General features: G+C 41.0%; 1 protein-coding gene across 17 annotated transcripts in view; it reads right to left on the reverse strand.

The window, feature by feature from the left end:
• Positions 1-19,650, reverse strand: part of LOC116279754 (ankyrin repeat domain-containing protein 26-like) — a 139,430-nt gene that overhangs the window by 79,149 nt on the left and 40,631 nt on the right. For 10 of the 17 annotated variants that reach the window (XR_012066263.1, XR_012066264.1, XM_072953107.1 and 7 more), the window contains 5 exons: positions 3,767-3,896; positions 3,302-3,410; positions 3,056-3,176; positions 2,489-2,622; positions 1,149-1,285 (listed from right to left, as the gene is read on the reverse strand). Coding sequence is in view for 3 of the 17 variants with exons in the window: in XM_072953107.1 (XP_072809208.1) it covers positions 1,149-1,264 (116 nt within the window). In the remaining 14 variants the exon portion in view is untranslated. Of the gene's footprint in view, positions 1-1,148; positions 1,286-2,488; positions 2,623-3,055; positions 3,177-3,301; positions 3,411-3,766; positions 3,897-12,826; positions 13,724-19,650 lie in introns of those variants that run through there. The other 7 variants (XM_072953102.1, XM_072953104.1, XM_072953109.1 and 4 more) reach the window with 5 other exon arrangements.

Genomic DNA, 19,650 nt, shown 5'->3' on the forward strand with positions numbered 1-19,650 from the left:
CTGGGACTCCCCTTCCATCTGAGTGGAGGGCAATGATGTCCCCGGAATAGGGTGTGTCTGGAATCAGCTGCTCCAAGTGCCCCGTGTGGGTGTTTCCTGGCACCACAATCTAGAGGGGTGGACCTGACAAATTCTGTCTGACGACAACCTAAATACTTACCGAGTCTTTTATTAGTCAGCATTATAACGTTTATAGTAAAGGGCTGAGCCCAGACACGGCAGAAGTCAACTTCTGCGCTACCTCGTGAGATCTGCCCAGGCCACAGCACTGGATGTAATTTACTCTCATAAATTCCCTCTCCATTAAATGTGAGCTCACACTTGACCCTTAGCAACTTCAACAACCTCCCATTTAGGTTCCTGGGGAAGGTTCTCACATACAACATCCAGGGCTTATGACAGTGACCCCAAAGCATCCCAAATGTTAGAGACATGTACACCTGAGATACACTTCTCGGGGAGAGATCTATTAAAACAGCTATTCCAGGCAGTGGATGAGAGCAGTGTTGTCTGAACACGTCCTGCCACACACAGGATGCAAGTCAACATTCGGACAGGCTCAAGTTTTGTTTATTTTGTTCATGGTCCCTGCTTCTTTTTGTAAAGTCTTGTAAGTTTACTTGCCCTCCGATGTTCTTATACTCTTCCTACTCAAATTAGTAATTTCTGCTCTCTGTATTATTAATCTACTTAGAAAATAGAATAGTAATAAGATAGATTGGCAATCTGTTAAGAGCAAACTTTCAGGTAGGTTCCTAACAGAAACGTGTGTGTTACAACGAAAGCCCATACTGACAGTCTATGAATGATTTGCATTTACTACTGGGGTTTTTTAACTCATATATAGCTAATCTGCATTTTCCCCAAATTCATTTTTGCTTACTAACCCTACAGTTGATACCCTTACGATTTAATTCTTCAAAAGCAATCACTTAAGCATTGTACACGGGCATGTTTGTGGCCTGCGTTCTTACAGGCTGACAAGCACGACACAAACATGATACTAAGTTCGTTCATCAGAAAATGAGTGTGCACGTGACCCAGGGCCACACCAACTCATCTACTGCCCTGCACCAGCAACCACAGCAGGAGGCGCCGTAAAATCTACAAAATTCTTCTGCCAGCTCTGAGCCGACAACAGTACTTACAGGTTCCGGGGGCCTCGTGCCAGCCAGGGCAGCGCACACACGCGGCGCTGCTGCACCGGCCAGGGGAAGGGTCCAGCCGACGTCCCCGCTGTTCGGTGGATTGTACACTTGGACATTTCTGGCCAGTCCTCTCACCACTGAGAAAAGAAAAGGCAACACGTGTTTCTTACGCCTGTTTACACATGGCAAGCTATCACTTACCCCGAACTTCTGCTCTGTAGTAGGAGAAATACTGACTTCCTCAAACTTTGAATTATCTACACACAAAAGCACATGAATACTCTCCAAATCCCACATTTAGCCAAACTCAGCCAACTAGGGCCTCAGTCTCTACGGAAGCTAAGTTGTTGTCAATAAAAACAAGGGAGTAAAAGTAGTAATAGTGGGTTGGCCACAAAAGGACAAGGGACAAGGGGCAAGAGCGAGAAACTGGAAAAGCAGCTTCAGTTTTCCAGCACAGGTCATGGAAAGAGAGACAAGAGGATTCTATCATCTCTGCCTCTAAATGAGAACTGACAACAGAGAGGACGCCCATCTAATCGGGGCAGCTAGATTAGCTGGTTTCAATCATTCATTTCTTCTCATTCAACAGACACTGAATGTCTTCTGTGATTCAAAGAAAAGGCAAACATAGGGAGAAATCAAAGATACACTCAGTTCTCTATTAACTGCCCCAATAGGGACTTAGAAAAACATGCAAATTAGATCCATGTATTATCTCCAAACTCCACTCTAGGAATAACATCATTTTTCTAGACCACTAATCTTTTGCCAAAAGAGGTCATCCATACTTGCTTTCTTTGAGCCATCAGCACGTATATTTTTAAGCCAAAAAAAATATTTAGAGGTATGCACCAAAGCCTTTAAACAATACTACAAAGAATTGTAAAACCACTAAAAGCTGGTTTCTCAACATGTTAATAGCAAATGAAAGCACAGAGATTTTCAATGCCAAAAAGCACTTCATCAGCAGACAAATGTGCTATCAAGTAACACGACCAGCAGATTTCAACAACCAACACTGAAAGCCAGTGACAAGACACTGCTTTGTACAAATTTATTAAGCACAAAGCAAAGCTCATGAACTTTTGTCAGTGACAGAGAATACTGATAACTGAAAACACATTTAGAAATCCTGAAGTTACCACTTCAGAAGAATGTCACTTTTATTTCATACACTAAAATATTAACAATTGGTGGGGGTTGGAAGGTAAAACTATGTGTAATTGTTACATTTTTATTCCAACATTATGTATTTCCCAAATTTTCTTTCTACTTTAAAGTTTACGCTGTACTAAAAAGCAAAATGCATCATGAAAACGCTGAATTTGCCTTCTTACTTCCATGTCCTTCCAGTGTCTGGTGTATGCCCTCCATCACCCTCAGGATAAAGGGGAACCACTGTAACGGTGTCTGGGGCACCCGGCTGCAGATTCCTAAGAACGGCATCACTGGTATTCCCAGGGATTGGCACCTAAGGATTTTAATAAAATGTAAAGTACTTGATTTGAAAACCTTGTATAAGAAACAATACTTTGAACAACCAAACACTCAAAATACTAACTGAAGACCACGTCAAGAAGCAGGTTCTATACTATTGGGACCTAAGGATGTGCCCCCATACAAACTGTTCTAAGAGTTGATGAAGGCCTCTCTGCACACGCCCAGCTCCTTCTTGAAAAGCCCCTGGAATGATTTGATCCCCCAGCCCCAGTCCCCCAAAAGCCCCCATCACCCAGGCACTGAGGCCCCAATCGACTACCCTCCGTCAAGTTCTACAGAAGGAACGTGAACTCCTTCAGCGCTACGGTACACTAGTTAACTCTTGATCTTCACTTTGCAATCTACAGCTGAAACTAACACACACTTTTCCCTACAGGAAATAGTGACCAGTTCCTCCAGACCACCTGCTGTGGGTGCACAGAAGAGCTTGTACTGATGAGGATTTTGCCCTGTGTGCTCCCAGCGAACATTCAAAGTGCTGGTGGAAGGGTCGTACACCGAGGTTCCTCACGGTATTCAAAGGTTCTGAAATGCACAGAAAGCACACCATGCGTGACCCTAACAACCCAGCACACACGAAGCCCAGGTTTACTGATGGGTCCCGGGAACCCTAGAACACAGGATCCCTTTAGTAGGCACCCCACAAATACCTGTTGAAGTAGTGAATAAAGGAAAAAATGTGATCATCAGGTACATGTCTCATCCCTCCACAAGGTATCTTGGCCTCAGAGCATAGTTTGTTCATTTGTCTGTGTTATCCTAGAAGGTAATAAACACCATTCTCCAAGACCAGAGACAAATAACTCCAGTAAGGATATTAAAAGCAATTTAGATCTTTGGGGGGAGGGTATAGCTCAGGGCTACAGTGTATGCTTAGTGTGTGCACGAGGTCCTGGGTTCAATCCCCAGTACCTCCACTAAAAAATAAATAAAACCTAATTATCCACCACCCCCGACAGAGACAAAAAAAAAAAAAAAGAAAGAAAAAGAGCATTATTAACATGCATTTTAAAAGTTTAGCAAACCTCTGTGTCACCCCAGTGTTTCCAGTGGAAGATGTGATTCCATCCCCATGACGGTTACTAAAACAGCCACAGGAGTCCAGGTTCACTTACTGGTCTCGCCTCTTCCTGTCATCCGACCTCCTTCCACATCACAACACAGGGAGGACAGGGTGATGGTGTAAAGAGTGTCAGGCTTCAGCTTCTGCAGGACCACACTGTTCTGCTGCCCACCTATCCTGGTCTGGAATAAAACAGGGATAAGTGTCAGCTTTGCTCTCTCCAGCTCACTCATCTGTTAGGAAAAGCTCTTTCTCTGTTTGAGGCCTTTGCCAAGATCTGGAAACACGCCCCGCTGTGAAAGCTTAAAATGTATCCTAGGGTATCATTTTAAATGTAAACAAGACCCCTTAAATCATAAAAAGGATTTTAAGCCTTGAAGTACTGATCTTAAGAAGCTATTTCAACTGTCAAGAGGCCAGCACTGCGAAATTCCATCCAAAAGCAAAATAATAATAATAAGTGGGGCTACAATAGACTAAAAGAATGATGCACAACAAAAGATACAATAAATGTTATGATAACTCACAGAGAAAAAAATGTGACAATGAGTGTGTATATGTCCATGAATGACTGAAAAATTGTGCTGAACACTGGAATTTGACACAACACTGTAAAATGATTATAAATCAATAAAAAGTGTTAAAAAAAATACAATCAACAAAATGAAAAGGCACCCTATGGAATGGAAGGATATCTTTGCAAACCATCTATCAGATAAGGGGTTAATATCAAAATAAATAAGGAACTCATACAATTCAAGAGCAAAATAAAAGCAATCTGATTTTAAAATTGTACAGAAGACCTCAGTAGGTATTTTCCCCAAGACGTACAAATGGCTAACAGATAATTGGCATCACTAATCATCAGGAAAATGCAAACCAAAACCACAATGACATATCACCTCCACCTGTCAGAATGGCTATTATTAAAAAGACAAGAAATAAACTGGGGCTGTGAATTTCACCACTCGCGAGAGCGGTATGTCAGAGAGTTTGGGTTAATTTAGTAGGTATCGATTTCCTTGACTGCGCCTTTGAAACTTGTTTCAGCTTCTTCTAGCCGTGGCTCTATTGTTATTTTCCTTACTCCTCATTATTTTCTTTTCACTGACATGACATATTGAATTAATGTAAATTAAATGTGTTTATGATGTAACTCCACTGTACATTTTACATTCATATTATATGAGTAAGTAAAGGATGAAAGGATATATGCGACCTATATGTATGTGCTGTATTTGGGCATTTTCTTGAAAATTAATAGCTAGCTTATTTATGATTATTAGTTTAATAAGCTTCCGTGTGGCAGAAAAAATTTAGATTTAAAACTAACAACTAAATCATGGTTTTGGGTTAGGATCTAAGTATACAGGTTAAAGCTTGCTGCAAACTCTCAGAGATGTATTTTGATAGACGTGTTACTCCATGATGGAAACAAGCAGGAACTAAACAATCAAATGTCATCGACCAAAAATGACTGACGAATCAAATGTTGGAGGTATTTTTAGCTGTTTTTGTTCCTAGCTATTTTGAGTTCAATGGAAACAAAGAACACCAACAACAACAAGACAAGAAATAGCAAGTGTTGGTGAAAATGCGGAGAAACGGAACATGTGCGCACTGTCGGTGGGACTATAAACTGGCGCAACCACTGTGGAAAACAGTATGGAGTTTCCTTAAAAAAATTAAAGATACAATTACTAAATGATCCAGCAATCCCACTTGGGGATATAGATTTGAGGACAATGAAATCAAGATCTTAAAAAGATATCACCACTCCTAGGAATATATATCACTGAGAAGCTCTTGCACATGTGAACCATTACAATATGAACAGGATTGTAAAAGCAAGCAGAGTCATCCCAAATTAGAAAGTATTTAACAGGTAAAATGGAAAAACACGCTGCGGTGGAATCAAACAACAGAAATACTCCACAGTAATGCAGACAAACAAGCTAGAGCTACGGGCAACACTGGTGACTCTTACAGAAAGCTGAACAGAAGAAGTAAGGTATAACAAAGCAAATCTATGATTCCATAGGTCCTATTAACATGCAACTCAAAAATAAGCGAAACTAAATTGTATTGTTCAGAGGTGTAAACATAGGAGATATGACCATAAAGCAAAGCAAATAAATGATTACCATGAAATTCAAGAGTATGATTGCATACGAACTGGAGTAAGAGGTTTTAAACTTGAAAGAACATGCATATTCTTTCTGGGGACCTGCAATTTTCTATTTCATAACCATTGCATTCGCGTTTGCGTTATAATACTTTGCTAAACTGTACATCTATGTTTCATTTACTTCTCTGCACATACACTGTGTTTCAAAATAAAAAGTTTAAAAATTGTGTATTACTTATCTGTTGTATAGAAATTGATCACAAAATTTAACAGTTTAAAATGAGCAAATACTTATTATCTCACACATTTCTGAAGGCAAGGCTTTCGGGGGTGTCTTAGGTGGGTGGCTTTGCTTTGGTGTCAAGTCATCAGCCAGAGCTGTGGTCATATGAAGGCTTGACTAGGGCTGAAAAGATCCACTTCTATGAAAGTTTACACACATGTCTGTTGGTGGAGGCCTCAGCTCCTTTCCATGTAAGCCTCTTCATAGGGCTGTCACTTTATCACATAGTATTCATTAAAAGGAAGTCATTAAAGTCCAGTCCATGCTGAAAGACAGAGGAATTTACCTCCATTTCTTCAAAGGAATGGTATGAAAGTATCTGTGTACTTAAAATCACCATAAGTTTTATAAAAAGTCTACTATAAACAAATTCAATGTAGAGCAGCTATATTAGGGAAAGCACCTGCAAAATCTATGAAAGCAAAATGATTGAGTCATTATAAATGAGGAAATGAAATGAAACACAATGAAAAAGATAACACACCCTCATGAGACTATAAGAGGAAAAATACAAACATTGCTAGTGAAAATGAAAATCTTGAGTTTCTCGTTTTGGGGGGAAGAAATATCACAATGTATTTTAGCGTTAAGACTTCAGCCACTTAACATATGAATGATTTATTCTTAAAGGGGACCACCATGAATCAAATATGTATGGAGATCTTTACTTCACAATATTTGTAGAAGTAAAAAGCTGAAACCAATTGAACGACCAATAAATACAGAAAAGTTTGGATAAATTATGACACATCTGTGCTGTGGAAACATTTTTAAACATTCTACTGAAAAATACTGTACATACGGAAAAATGCAATATTGCATGTCTAAAGCCCCCCAAAATACCACAATCTGGTCAGACTCATGAAGTCAGCATTCTAATCAAGAAAGAGAACAATACTGGGACCCCCAAAGCCCTCTCAACTTCCCTCTAGCCTGAACCTCTCAGGGTAGCCACCGTCCTGACATCTGAGAGCACAGATTAGTGTTGCTTTGTTTTGTACTTTGCACGCATGAAATCAGATAGTGTGTTATGTGGTATACTACACACAGCTGACCCTAGAACGCATTGGCTTGGACTGTGGGTCCGCTTATATGTGGATATATTTCAACAGTAAATAGTACAGGACTACATAGTCTGTGGCTGGTTGAATCTACACAAGCAGAGTAACCATGGATACAGAGGGCCGACTGTAAGCTACACACAGGTTAACCCCTGTGTTGTTCAAGGATCAACTGTAGTTTTATTTTCCTTCATGTTGTCTTTGTCAGATTCATCCATATCACATGCAGTTATAGGTATCTGATTCTCATTGCTGCATAGTAGTTCAGTGTGTCTCAATTTGTTTACCCACACCACTGTTGACAGGTATTTATAGTTTCCAGCTTGGGACTATTATAATTAATGCTATGAATATTCTAGTACATGTCTTTCAATAAATATATGTACATATTGGTGATAGATATAGACCTAGGAGTAGAATTGCTGGGTCATAGGGTATGCACGGGTTTGGCTTAAATACACTCCACCAAACAACGTTCCAAAGTGGTTGGACCAATTTATGCTCCCATCAAGAGTGTATGAGATTTGCTATTGCTCCACATTCATGCCAACACTTGCTTTTTCCATCTTTTAGATTTCAACTATCAGGTGTGTATCATGAAGTGGTTCTCATGTTTTAGCCGAGAAGTCAAATTGTTTTTTCTGGTGTGTATCATGAAGTGGTTCTCATGTTTTAGCTTAGAAGTCAACTTGTTTTTTCTTCACATTTAGGTATGCAATCCATATGGAGTCAGTTTTCACGTATGGTATAAGTTAAGGGTCAAGTCACATTATTTCTCTCATACAGATATTCAACTGACCCAGCACCGTTTGTTGAAAAGGTTAGCCTTTACCATACTGTTTTGATGAGTGTAGCTTTGTAGCATAGTTTGAAGTCAGGAAGCATGATACCTCCAGCTTTGTTCTTCTTTATCAAGACTGTTTGGCTATTTAGGTCTTTTGTGTGGGAAAGTACACTGTGTTCATATATTGGAAGAATTAATATTATTGAAATGACCATACAATCAAAGGAAATCTGCAGACTCAATGCAACACCTGTCAAAATTCACAAAATTGCAACAAATCATTCTAAAATTTGTATGAAAACACAGAAGATACTGAAATAAGGGAAACCTCCTAATTCATTCTATGAGGCCAGCAATTACCAAAACCAGGTAAGTCTTTACAAGAAAACTACAGACCACTATCTCTCATGAACACAAATTCAACAATCATCAACAAAATACTAGCAAATCAAAGCCAACAATATATGAACAGAATTATACACCAAGACTATGTGAGATTAATCCCAGTTATGCAAGGTTGGTTAACATTTGGATATCCATTAATGCAATCCATTACATCAGCAGCTAAAGAAGAAAAAAACCCACATGATTATATCAACGCATACAGAAAAAAATCTTTGACAAAGTTCAACATTCATTCTTGATAAAAAAAAAAACAACTCTCAGCAAGTTAGGAATAGAGGGGAACTCCCTCAACTTGATAAAGAATAGCTACAGTGAACTGATCTTGATGAATCACAAAGGTACGACAATGGAGAAAAGATAATCTCTTCAACAAATGGCAGTGGAACAACCAGAGACCCACATATTAAAAAACCTAAGAGTGTAGAGACAGACCTTATACCTTTCAAAAAAAGAGTAACTTAAAATGGGTGATAGACCTTAATGTAAAATGCAAAATTATAAAATTCCTAGAAGGTAACATAGAAAAAATTCTAGATGGTGCTCGGTATGGTGATGACTTTTTAGATATAATACCAAAGGCACGGTCCATGAAAGAAAGGATAAGGTGCACTCATAACAACAACAACAACAACAACAACAACAACAACAACAAGAAAGTTCTTCTCTGTGAAAGACACTGGCAAGAGAATGAGAAAACAAGCCACAAACTAAGAGAAAATATTTGCAAAAGATTTAATTCAATAAAGGACTGTTATTCACAATATACAAAGAACGCTTAAAATTAAATAACAACCTGATTTAAAAATGGGCAAAAGACCTGAACAGATACCTCACTGAAGAGGATAAACATGAGAAATTAGCATATGAAAAAATGCTCAACATTATATACCGTTAGAAAGTTGTAAACTAAAACAACAGTAAGATACCACTGCATACCTATCAGAATGGCCAAACATCTGTAACATAGAGAACACCAAATGCTGACAAGGATGTGGAGCAACAAGAACTTTCATCTTTTGCTGGTGGGAATGCAAACATGGAACAGTCACTTTGGGAGACAGCTGGACAGTTTCTTTCAAAACTAAACATACTCCTACCACACGATCCAGCAATTGTACCCCTCGGTATGTACCCAAAGGAATTAAAAGCTTGTGTACCTGCACATGGAAGTTTGTAACAGCTTTATTCACAATTTCAAAAACTTGGAAGCAACCAACTTGTCCTTCATTTGGTGAATTAATAAGTAAACCATGGTGCATCCAGGTAATGTAACATTATTCAGCACTAAAAGGAAATGAGCTCTCAAGCCATGGAAAGACATGGAAGAAACTTAAACACCTGTTACTAAATGGAAGAAGACAATCTGAAATGGCTGCATACTGTATGATTCCAATATATGAAATTCTAGATCAGGTACAGTTACGCAGACAGTAAAAAGATCAGTACTTTCCAGGGGTTCAGAAAGAGGGAGGAAGAAATAACTCAGTGGAGCACAGAGGATTTTTAGGGCCGTGTAACTATTCCATATGGTAGTGTAATAGTGATACATGTCACTATACATTTGTCAAAACCCAGAGTGAACCCTGATGGACTTTTGGTGTAGTGTATCAATGATATATCAATTTAGATTGATTATCCAATAACATACAAATGTACTCTCTTCTCTGGTACAAGCGTTGGTAGTGGGGGAGGTTGTGCATGTCTGGGAGCAAGGGGTAACTTCTGTATTTTCTGCTCAATCTTGCTATGAACATAAAATAAACATAAAATATACACAGCCTCTTAAGAAAATATTTTCAAATAAGAAATAGAAAAAAGGGACAATCCCCTACTCATTTTTGAGGCTAGTATTAGCCTTAAAAGACCTTGTAAGAAAATTACAAATCAGTATCTTATGAAAACAGACATACAATTTTCTAGTAATATTATAGCAAATTAGATTCAGAAATTTATAAAAGGAATACTACATCACAAACAAGTGGGGGGGGGCGGTTTCTCGTGATGTAAACCTAGTTAAAGAGACATCACTGATGTAACTCATTATATTAACTGACTAAAGGATGATGCAGCAATTTTTTTCAGTAAAGGACCAAACAGCAAATATTTAAAGCTTTGTGAGTGACATACACTTTTTACAGAATATTATTATTCTTTTTACAACGCGTTAAAAAATGTAAAAAATGTGTTTTAGCTTGCTGCCTCTACACAAACAGCCAGTGGGCAGGATTCGGTCTGTGGGTCACAGTATGCTGATCCCTGGACTAAGAAAAAATCAAAACCATATGATTATATCAGCTGACGCAGAAAAGAAACCTGAAACTTTCAAAATATATCCATCATTAAAAACTCTAACCAATTAGGAATACAAGGGGACTTCCTTAATCTGATGAAGGGCATCTACAGAAAAAATCTACAGCTAACATCATACATAGTAGTAAAAGATTTAATGTTTTATCCCAGAATCAAGAACAAAGCGAGGATATAAAACTTTTACCACTCCTATTCAACATCCTACACTGACTAGTCAGTACAATAAAGCAAGGGGGAAAAAAGCATAGAAATTGGAAAAGATGACACGATCATGAAAGTAGAAATCTCCAGAAGCTATAAAAAGTTGGAATTAGTAAGTGAATTTTAGCAAAGTTGCACAACAAAAGGTCAACGTACAAAAATTAAACTGTAATGTATAGAATATTAATGAAAAATAAGAAGTCAACTCTTTTTTTAAATACCATTTAAATAGCTTCTTTTTTTAAAAAAGGAAATACTTTGATACAAATCTAAGAAATACATTCAGGCGCTGTATACTTAAAACTAAAAAAAAGCTAACGAAAGAAAACAAAGGATGTCTGAAAGTCTAAATAAATGGAAAGATAGATCATGCTCATGGATTGAAAGACTCAACAGAGTTAAAGTATCAATTCTTTGAAACAAAAAAACTATAGATTTAACCCAATTTCAATAAAAACCCCAGTATTACCTATTGTGTATACTGACACATTAATTTTAAACTCTATACAGAAAATGATAATAACTAGAATAGCAAAAATATTTTTGAAAAGAAGAAAATCTTATTTTAAGACTTACTATAAAGTGACAGTTACAACACTCAAGATAATATGGTACTGATGAAAGGAAAGACATACAGATCAATGGAACCAGACAGTTCATGAATCCACACAAATATAGGCTTTTCTATTGAGGTAAAATTACGTAACATAAAATTTATCATTTTAACTATTTTTAAGAGTACAATTCTGTGCTATCTTTGGAACTAAGGTCTGTAGTAATTTCCTTACTTTCATTTCTGATTTTAGTAATTTGAGGCTTTTTTTTTCTGATCACTCTAGCTAAGGTTTTGTCAATTTTGTTGCCCTTTTAAATGATTTTGGTCCATTTATTTTCTCTCGTTTTCCTATTCTCTATCTCCACTATAATCTTGACTATTTCCTTCCTTCTACTCATTTTGTGTTTAGTTTATTCTTGATTAATTGATTTGAGATATTTATTTTTAATATGGGCATTTAAAACTATACATTTCTCTGAGTATATACTTCATTGCATCACGTAAGTTTGGGTACAGCATATTAATGTTTTTTATTTTCGTTTGTTTTAAGGTATTTTCTAATTTCTCTTGATTTTTTTTTTTTTTGGTCCATTGGTTGTGTTGTTACTGTCGACGTATATGTGAATTGTCCAGTTTTTCTTCTGTTATGTCAGGGACACTTTCATGGGAATTTCTCTATTTCCTTGGGCAGAGGAAGGAATTCATGAGTAGACAAGAAAAAAGCAGAACAAAGTGGAATGGATTCTGGTCGCCTATTCACAGAGCTACTTGTCTTCAACATTTAATAAAATGAGTTTATATTTTATTTAAATGACTCTCTCCAGCAATGACAGTGACAACTACAGAGAAACTTTAGTATTTATCCTACAATAGGGGAGAGAGGTAATAATGTAGCAGAGAGAGGGGTGGGATAACAGAAGAGGATAAAAGATAAGGAACAAAATTACAATCGTGTGGAAATTTGTACGACCAAGGTGACATTGAAGATAATTTGGCAAAAGAATGGTTATGCTAGGGGTTTTAAACACTGGCTGTGCATTTCATTCAACTTGGGGAATTGACCAAATAATCTCCAGGCCTTCACTCCAAACCACAGACCATGAAAAAAGGAAAAGACTGAAGACTTGGGTTTGTAACAAAATTTTAATGCAGTTATTCATCCAAAGATACCATTTTCAAAAGTGAACATGGAAGCCATGAGTTCAACTTCTAGGAATGGTGAAGCAGGTAATTTTAAACAATAAACACACTGAGAACTACTATAAAAATGATGCAAAAACTTTGTCTGTTGTAAAGCAGAGAACTAATAAAGAAGGACATTTTTAGCTATAATCCAGGAGCCTAACATTTGCTGCCTTTTTTTCCCTAGAAAAAAAGAACTTACCAATTCTATGAATGGCAGCAGAAATCCTGAGAAGATAAGCTAGGAACTGATACACCCAGTGGTCTCCGGGAAGTTCTCGAAGTGCTGGCTGTCCTTCTCAGGGACGAAGGGCCGCAGACTGAGCAGCAGGAACTGGCGGCCGTCCCCGTGGAGCTGCCACAGGTTGACGGAGAACTCGTGCACCGAGGCCCTGGCGCGGTGCTCGTGCAGCAGGGAGGCAAACTGCTGGGTCTCCTGCGATGAGAGCTTGGCGCGCAGCGTGAGCGTGTAGTCCTGCAGCAGCTCAGCGCCCATGGTGCTCAGCTCACTCCCGCTGACTGTCCTGGCATGTGGTGCCATCTGTATGCAGAAGGACAAGGGCGAGACGCCCTACAAGTGCATACACTCAGGGAAGGAGAAGGTGCTGGCTTCTGTGTCATAGGGCTCCTTCACGTCCACCTTTGTGGGAGAGTCATCACTGTGAAGAGACAGGTGGTGGGTGGGGGTCGAGGCCCCATCAAATACGGCTCTGTCCAGGGAGTCAATGGTGGACTCTGGGTACACAGTCTGGAAGACTTGCAAAGCAGGGAGCACAGCTCTTCTGCGGTGACCTTGCTCTCTGCGGCCAGGACACCAGGCAGCACGTCTCCATGGGCCCCACTCCGCTCTCCGACAGGGAGTCTGCGGCGAGGCCTCTGGAACTTTCTGCACACACACCCTGGCTGGGGGAGATGCCGGGGTCCCGGGCTGTCTTCAGGATCACCAGGTGTGAGGCGTCATCCTGCACACAGGACACGGCAGTGATGTCATGGATGGGGACCCTGAGGATGGTGTCCTCCCCATCCCTCCAGGCCAGCTTGACGTTGTAGGCAGACACGCTGATCACAGCATCATGCTCCTCGGTCAAGTGTCTGGAGCTGGTGGGCTCTCTCTGCACCGTCTATGAAAAGGAAACGCAGGATTTCGGTCCTACCGGAGGGATTCAGCTATCCTGCTACGGACATTAACTGCCCTAAGTACTTCACCTCCTTCTCAGTACAGTCGCTCAGCAGTCTGCTGGGCTCCACGCGCTCAGGCAGGGACAGCACCACAGTGTGCAGAGGGCGCTTCTCTGTCATCTTCTCATGGGCTTTCTTGTCTCTACTCTTTTCAGCTTTTAGGAATACTCATTTAAATGGTGACTCAATTCCCAGCCCGATGGAAAGTCTGTTTGAGGAGGTATTCCTTGGGGGAATTCTGGTTCCTCCCCTTCTGCCAACAGTTACTGTGCATTGCCTTCTGTTCACTTCTGATCTTGTTGAAAAATACAGCCAGATGTTAGCCCTCCCTCTTCTTGCCCTTCTTGCCCTCCTCTTCCATGTCACTGTGAGGGGCCCCTGAGGCCTGGCCCGCCCCGGGAGCCACACCCTGCCGTGGCTGCTACATGCTCACTAGGTTCTCGAGGCCGCCATGGCTCCTGCTCCGCCCGCCTGGCTGCACTCTCCTGATTAATTTCTGTCTTAGACTTTCCTAGTAGCAGGAAATTAATGGCTCTTTCTAGCAGGTACATCAGAGCAGACAGAGACTCACAGACATCCTTTTCTTCCAGCTCACTTTGGACTAAAGAAAGAATTGATAACACCCCTAAGGAATATCACCTTTATCATCATTTGAATATTACGGGATCAGAGCTGTCCTGAAAGGATGCTTGAAAACATTAGCAAAATACAAAACAGGTGGAATGGCTCAGTAAGAGGTGGACATTCCCGGAAACAGCTGGAAAACGTTACCTAGCACTACTATCAAACGGTGTGTCACTGGTCTGAAACGTAACAGCAGGTATTTTTATAGGCCTATATGGTCCTACTGTAAAAATTAACACCCGGGAAAGCAGTACATTGATCCTTTAAAAAGAAAAAAAGCATCTTCTTTGACCACGGAACAGAGAGAAAGATGATGCAATGAGGGAAATACAAGCTTCAGGATGGCTTCAGCACTGACAGACTGAAAAGGGAAGGAAATTTCAAACAAGCCCCAAACTCAACACTCTCCCATACCTACTGAAGCAATCAGTAACAGCAGTCCCCTGACCTCCATCACTGACTCAGCATAAATCCTTGTGACCCAAGTGAATCCTGCAGGTTTTATTCTCTATTTTGCAAGCCTGACCTGTGATCGGTGGCAATTTAGATATTAACTGTAGAAATGTATTTTTGTTTATTTTCTTTAGCTGTTCAGCTAACACTACTTGTTCTATAAATAAGACTGCACTAAGCTTTGTTTTCTTCCAGAATTACTTTTCATCAGTTCTATTTAAGAATTTCCCTCTCTCTGAAACGCCACATTCTCTCACTATACATTTGTTCCCAATGACAACACGGCAGCAGGAGCATTCATTCCAGCCACTGGCTTAAAATCTCTTCGGTCAAATACGTGTCAATTATCTAATCCGTCGAGGTAAACTAGTCCTCTGCTACAGCAGTATTAGGAAGTCCCAACTTTATCTGTACAGCATAGAAAACAGTCATTTTTCTCAAGGGTTTAATTTTGGGCTTTTAACATGAATCGATTTGCCAGTTATTAACAGTTCCCTCACTGGTTGCATCTCTGTAGTCAAATTAGAGATGAGGATTTTCAAACGGGTGAAAGACATGAGAGGACACGTCACCAAACCAGATACACAACTGGTCAGTAAGCACATAAAGAGACACTACTGTCATAGTCATGAGGGAGAGGCGGAGCGAGACCACATGCAGTACCACTCACACCCTCCTCTCTCCAGACGGGACAGAATCAAAAGGAGGTGTTGGGAAGGAGGTGAAGAACTGAAACACCTGATACCTGCTGACAGAGGATAAAATGGTACTCTGGAAAATGGTTTGGTGGTTTCTTTAAGAATTAAAAACGTATCAATCTGACACAGTATCAAGACATTAAAGCCAAAGGAAGTGTGAGGAACTGCTCTGGCCTGAAGGGGACCAAGGAGACAGGGGCTACATGCAACATGCGCCCGCCAAGCAGGGGCCGAAGGGCAGGAAGCAGTCCCGGCTGGCGCTCCCTGCCTGACGCGCACGGCTGTGTTACGATCCCACAGGGGTGTCGCGTGTGGTGTGCTGGGGAGACGGAGCACTGTAGCAGGAACTCACTCTCATGACACAGGGAGAAATCTTCTTTATACTCTCTTTACACTATTTCTATACATTTAAGATTGCTGAAAAATTTTGTTAAATACACAGCATTTAAAACATCTTTATTATAGAAAAAAAATCATGGCCTCCCCTTTCCACTCTCTACTCTTTTAATCACGTTCTGGTTTTCTTCACAGCACCTAGCAGTGGCTGAAGCATTGTGTGTGCAGGATAGTTCGCCTCCCCCCTCTGAGAGTAAATTCCTGCAAGCGCTGGGACCAGGTCTGGTCTCCACCCAGCTCCAGTGCCCGCACACTGGCCAGTGCACAGGGTATTCATGTTTGTTTGATAAGTTAACCTGCAGTCTTACTATGTTTTAAAATAAAATCATTTACCATCCCCTCCCCCCAAAACACACACACATCACTTGCTCACAGCAACTCTACCCGTGTACCCAAAAGAAGTGAAAATCTATGTCCACATAAGAACTTAGAGATGAATGTTCATTGCACAATTATTCACAACAAAAACTGGACACATTCCAAATGTCCATAATCTACTGAAGCCATCCAATTAATTACTGTTTGATGACAAAAAGCTACAGAACTACTTGTCCTGGCAATAACATGGATGTATCTCAAACTATCATAGGTGAAGAAAATACCAGATAAAAAGCTTTTTGAAATGATGAAAATGTTCTAAAGTGGCTTTGGTGATGACTGCACAACTGTAAATATGCATTGAACCGAACATTTGAATTTTATGAATTTTATACTATGTTGATTTGGCTGTTTTAAAATAAAAAGCAGAGAACAAGGGACAGCCTCCTTCGGCTTGCTGTTTGGTCAATTTAAAAGAAAACCAGGATGGTATAAAGACAGGGATGAGCATCTGAAGGGAGCTCGTTAACCTGAAGTAATAAAGTCCAAACTGCAGATGTGGGACCCGGACAGTCAGCAGCAGCGGCAGTCTCACAATCTTCCCCTGTGTCCGGCGCCTCCAGGCCGCCTCAAAGGGAACTCTCAGAGTCTCCACTGGACGCCACCACCAGCGCTCCTGGAGCACCCGGGCAGGAGGCTCTGGGAGTGCCTGGGCTTGGAAACCACAAATCCATCAGTGCCAGCGCAAAATGCAAACTACAGCGACAAAGTTTGAATGTGTGTAGAAGACTCTGACTGGCCAAAAAATAAACTTCTTCACTTTCTGGGTTAGGATGTGCCACCCATTTTTTATTTCTCAACCATAGTTTTATATCTTACAACAGATTATATAATCCTTACATAGGAGGGAAAATCATGTTATGGCTTCAAAGTCTCTAAAATTATTTTAGGGGGCATATGTAAGACAAAAGAAAAGTATCTGCTAACTGCAGGAACTGCTCAGAGGTGGTTTATCTTCATTTAATTACGATATAAAGAATAACCCACTTTAAAAACAGGTTTGTGCATAAGCCACCTTTTTCAGTTTTCCAGATGCACAAAAATGGGGAGGGTCACTTAAAATTGAATGATTTATCGATAAACTCTGGAAAAAAAAAAGAGTATCTTAGACCTGTGTCTGTGATAAGTGCAATAAAAAAGAGAAATGAAAAGAAACTCTTTAGAAGGAACCTAAAGCCAAGGCCTGAACAAGCCTTTTTAATCCTCTCTCCAAGCCAGCCATCCACCGACCACGAGCTGCCTGGGGACCTGGTGCTTTGTTCACTGAAGTAGCTGAACAGCTAGTCTGTGTGCCCGTGCAGACACACACCACTCGCTGAATTAATTAGTAACTGGGAAGCCCAGGTGGAGTCAGCGGCTCTGTCCTGAATGATCTTGTATCAGTGTGTCACTCTACAGAGTGACACAGTAACCTATTTCCTTATCAGTCTGTCTCCAACAGGACCTGCAGCATCCCTCAGGGAGGCCGGGAACGGGACCAGGGCCTGGCAGAGAAGATGCTTTAACTGACAAATCTCACCGGGAGAGGGGACTGCCCTAGCCCACACCGCTGTGGGACCCAAGCCTGACAGTCTCACTTCCGTGGACTCTGCTTCGCACTCCAGGACGATGTCCAAGAGACTGAGGTGACGGGCCCCGCCCCGCCAGGCCCGCTCACTTCCAGGGAGTGACGACCAGAGCACTAACCTGAGGCCTAGGGCTCAGCGCTCACCTATGTGTTTCACCCAATCCTCCCAGCCCTGAGGTGGGTATCGCTATCCCCTCTCCACAGGACAGAAAAAGCTCAGGTCACAGACAGGTGTCCAGAGCCCAGACTCTCACCCGCTCTATTGTAGAGACGCCCAGCGACGGATCAGAACATGGGCCCAGATAACCTGTTCTGAAGTCAGTCAGTGGGTGGTGGGTTCCTGGGTGTTTACTGTTAGGTTGCAGGACTCACATGTTATACATGTATCCAGTATTACAGAGATTGTAAAGAATGCCGCCCAGCTTGGCTGCCACCACCACGCCACCAGAGACAGGAAGGCAGAAGAGCCCTAAAAGCCACCCAAAGCCCCTCTCCTGCTGAAACGACCAGTGGTGGACACTGGCCCAACCTGGATCAGATCCTCTCCCTCAGGAGTCAGAGTGCTCTGAAGACACACACCTCTGGGCAGCTAGGGTCAGCTCTCTTCTGCGAAGTGCGAGGGGATACGGTAAAAGTGAACACAGAAAAAAAAAAAAACAACGAAACAGCTGTGCAGAGATGCAGGCTGCAACAAGATTTTGTAAATGTAAAGAAGGAGGGGAGTAGCTGCCTTGGTCTAGTTTTTTGTTCCTGGTTACATATATACCTGAAGCTGTAACTGCTCTTCCTGTCCCTGCAACATCATCAGAAATAGCCCTGGATCTTAATCACAAAGTCCCCAATTTCTACAGTTCATTTTCTACAAGCCGTGCGTCAAACGCTTTAGCACCCTTCCCCACCTTTCCCTCAGCTAGCTCCACGTCATTCTCCAGGTTCCAGCTTAAAGAGCACTTCTTCCAGGAAACCCTCCCGGACTACTCCACAAAAACTTTGCTCCACTTTTTATGGGTAGAAAAGGGAACACTCTGCACCTCACCATATTCAGTAAATGGGATTACTTTCCTGTTAGGCTGTAAACACCAAAGTGTAAAAACTGATTACTTTCCTGTTAGGCTGTAAACACCAAAGTGTAAAAACTACTTCAATCCTATTGCTTAGCACACAAGCCAGGTACACACTCGATAACGTTACTAAATGAATGAAAATCAAGAAACTGATGGAGGACAGAGGAGTGAGAAGGATAAACACAGGTAAACACCCTTCTGAGAAATATAAAGCTGCTTTGACCCTACCTCCCTCACCCCTTCCAAGTTTCTGGTTCCTCCCTCTTGCATCTCCACAACAGGCCCAAGCTGGTCATGACAATCACCTTTTTATACCTTGGTGCCAACCCAGGCTGCAGGAAGCACGTTTCCAGGTAACTCGCTGTAACACAGGAAAGTCTATAGTAGTTCAGGGGAAAAGACATTACTCGTTTTGAAGTCTAAACAAATCTCAGTTCTGCTGTACATTTACTGGCTCTGAACCCTAGACAAGTTACCTGAGACCCAGTTTCCTTATCCGTTAGCTAAAAAAAAAAAAAACCAAAAACCTCAAAGGTGAATATGAAAATGAGTTTGAAACCATAGCACCTAAGACAAGCTTGCAACTAACGCTAGTCAGCTGGTCACAGTGAAGTCCACACAGACCTCACCCCTACACCCCACCCCCAGCTCCCACCAGCCACAGCTG

Source organism: Vicugna pacos, chromosome 32 (genome assembly GCF_048564905.1).
Source record: "Vicugna pacos chromosome 32, VicPac4, whole genome shotgun sequence".
NCBI classification, from domain to species: Eukaryota; Metazoa; Chordata; class Mammalia; order Artiodactyla; family Camelidae; genus Vicugna; species Vicugna pacos.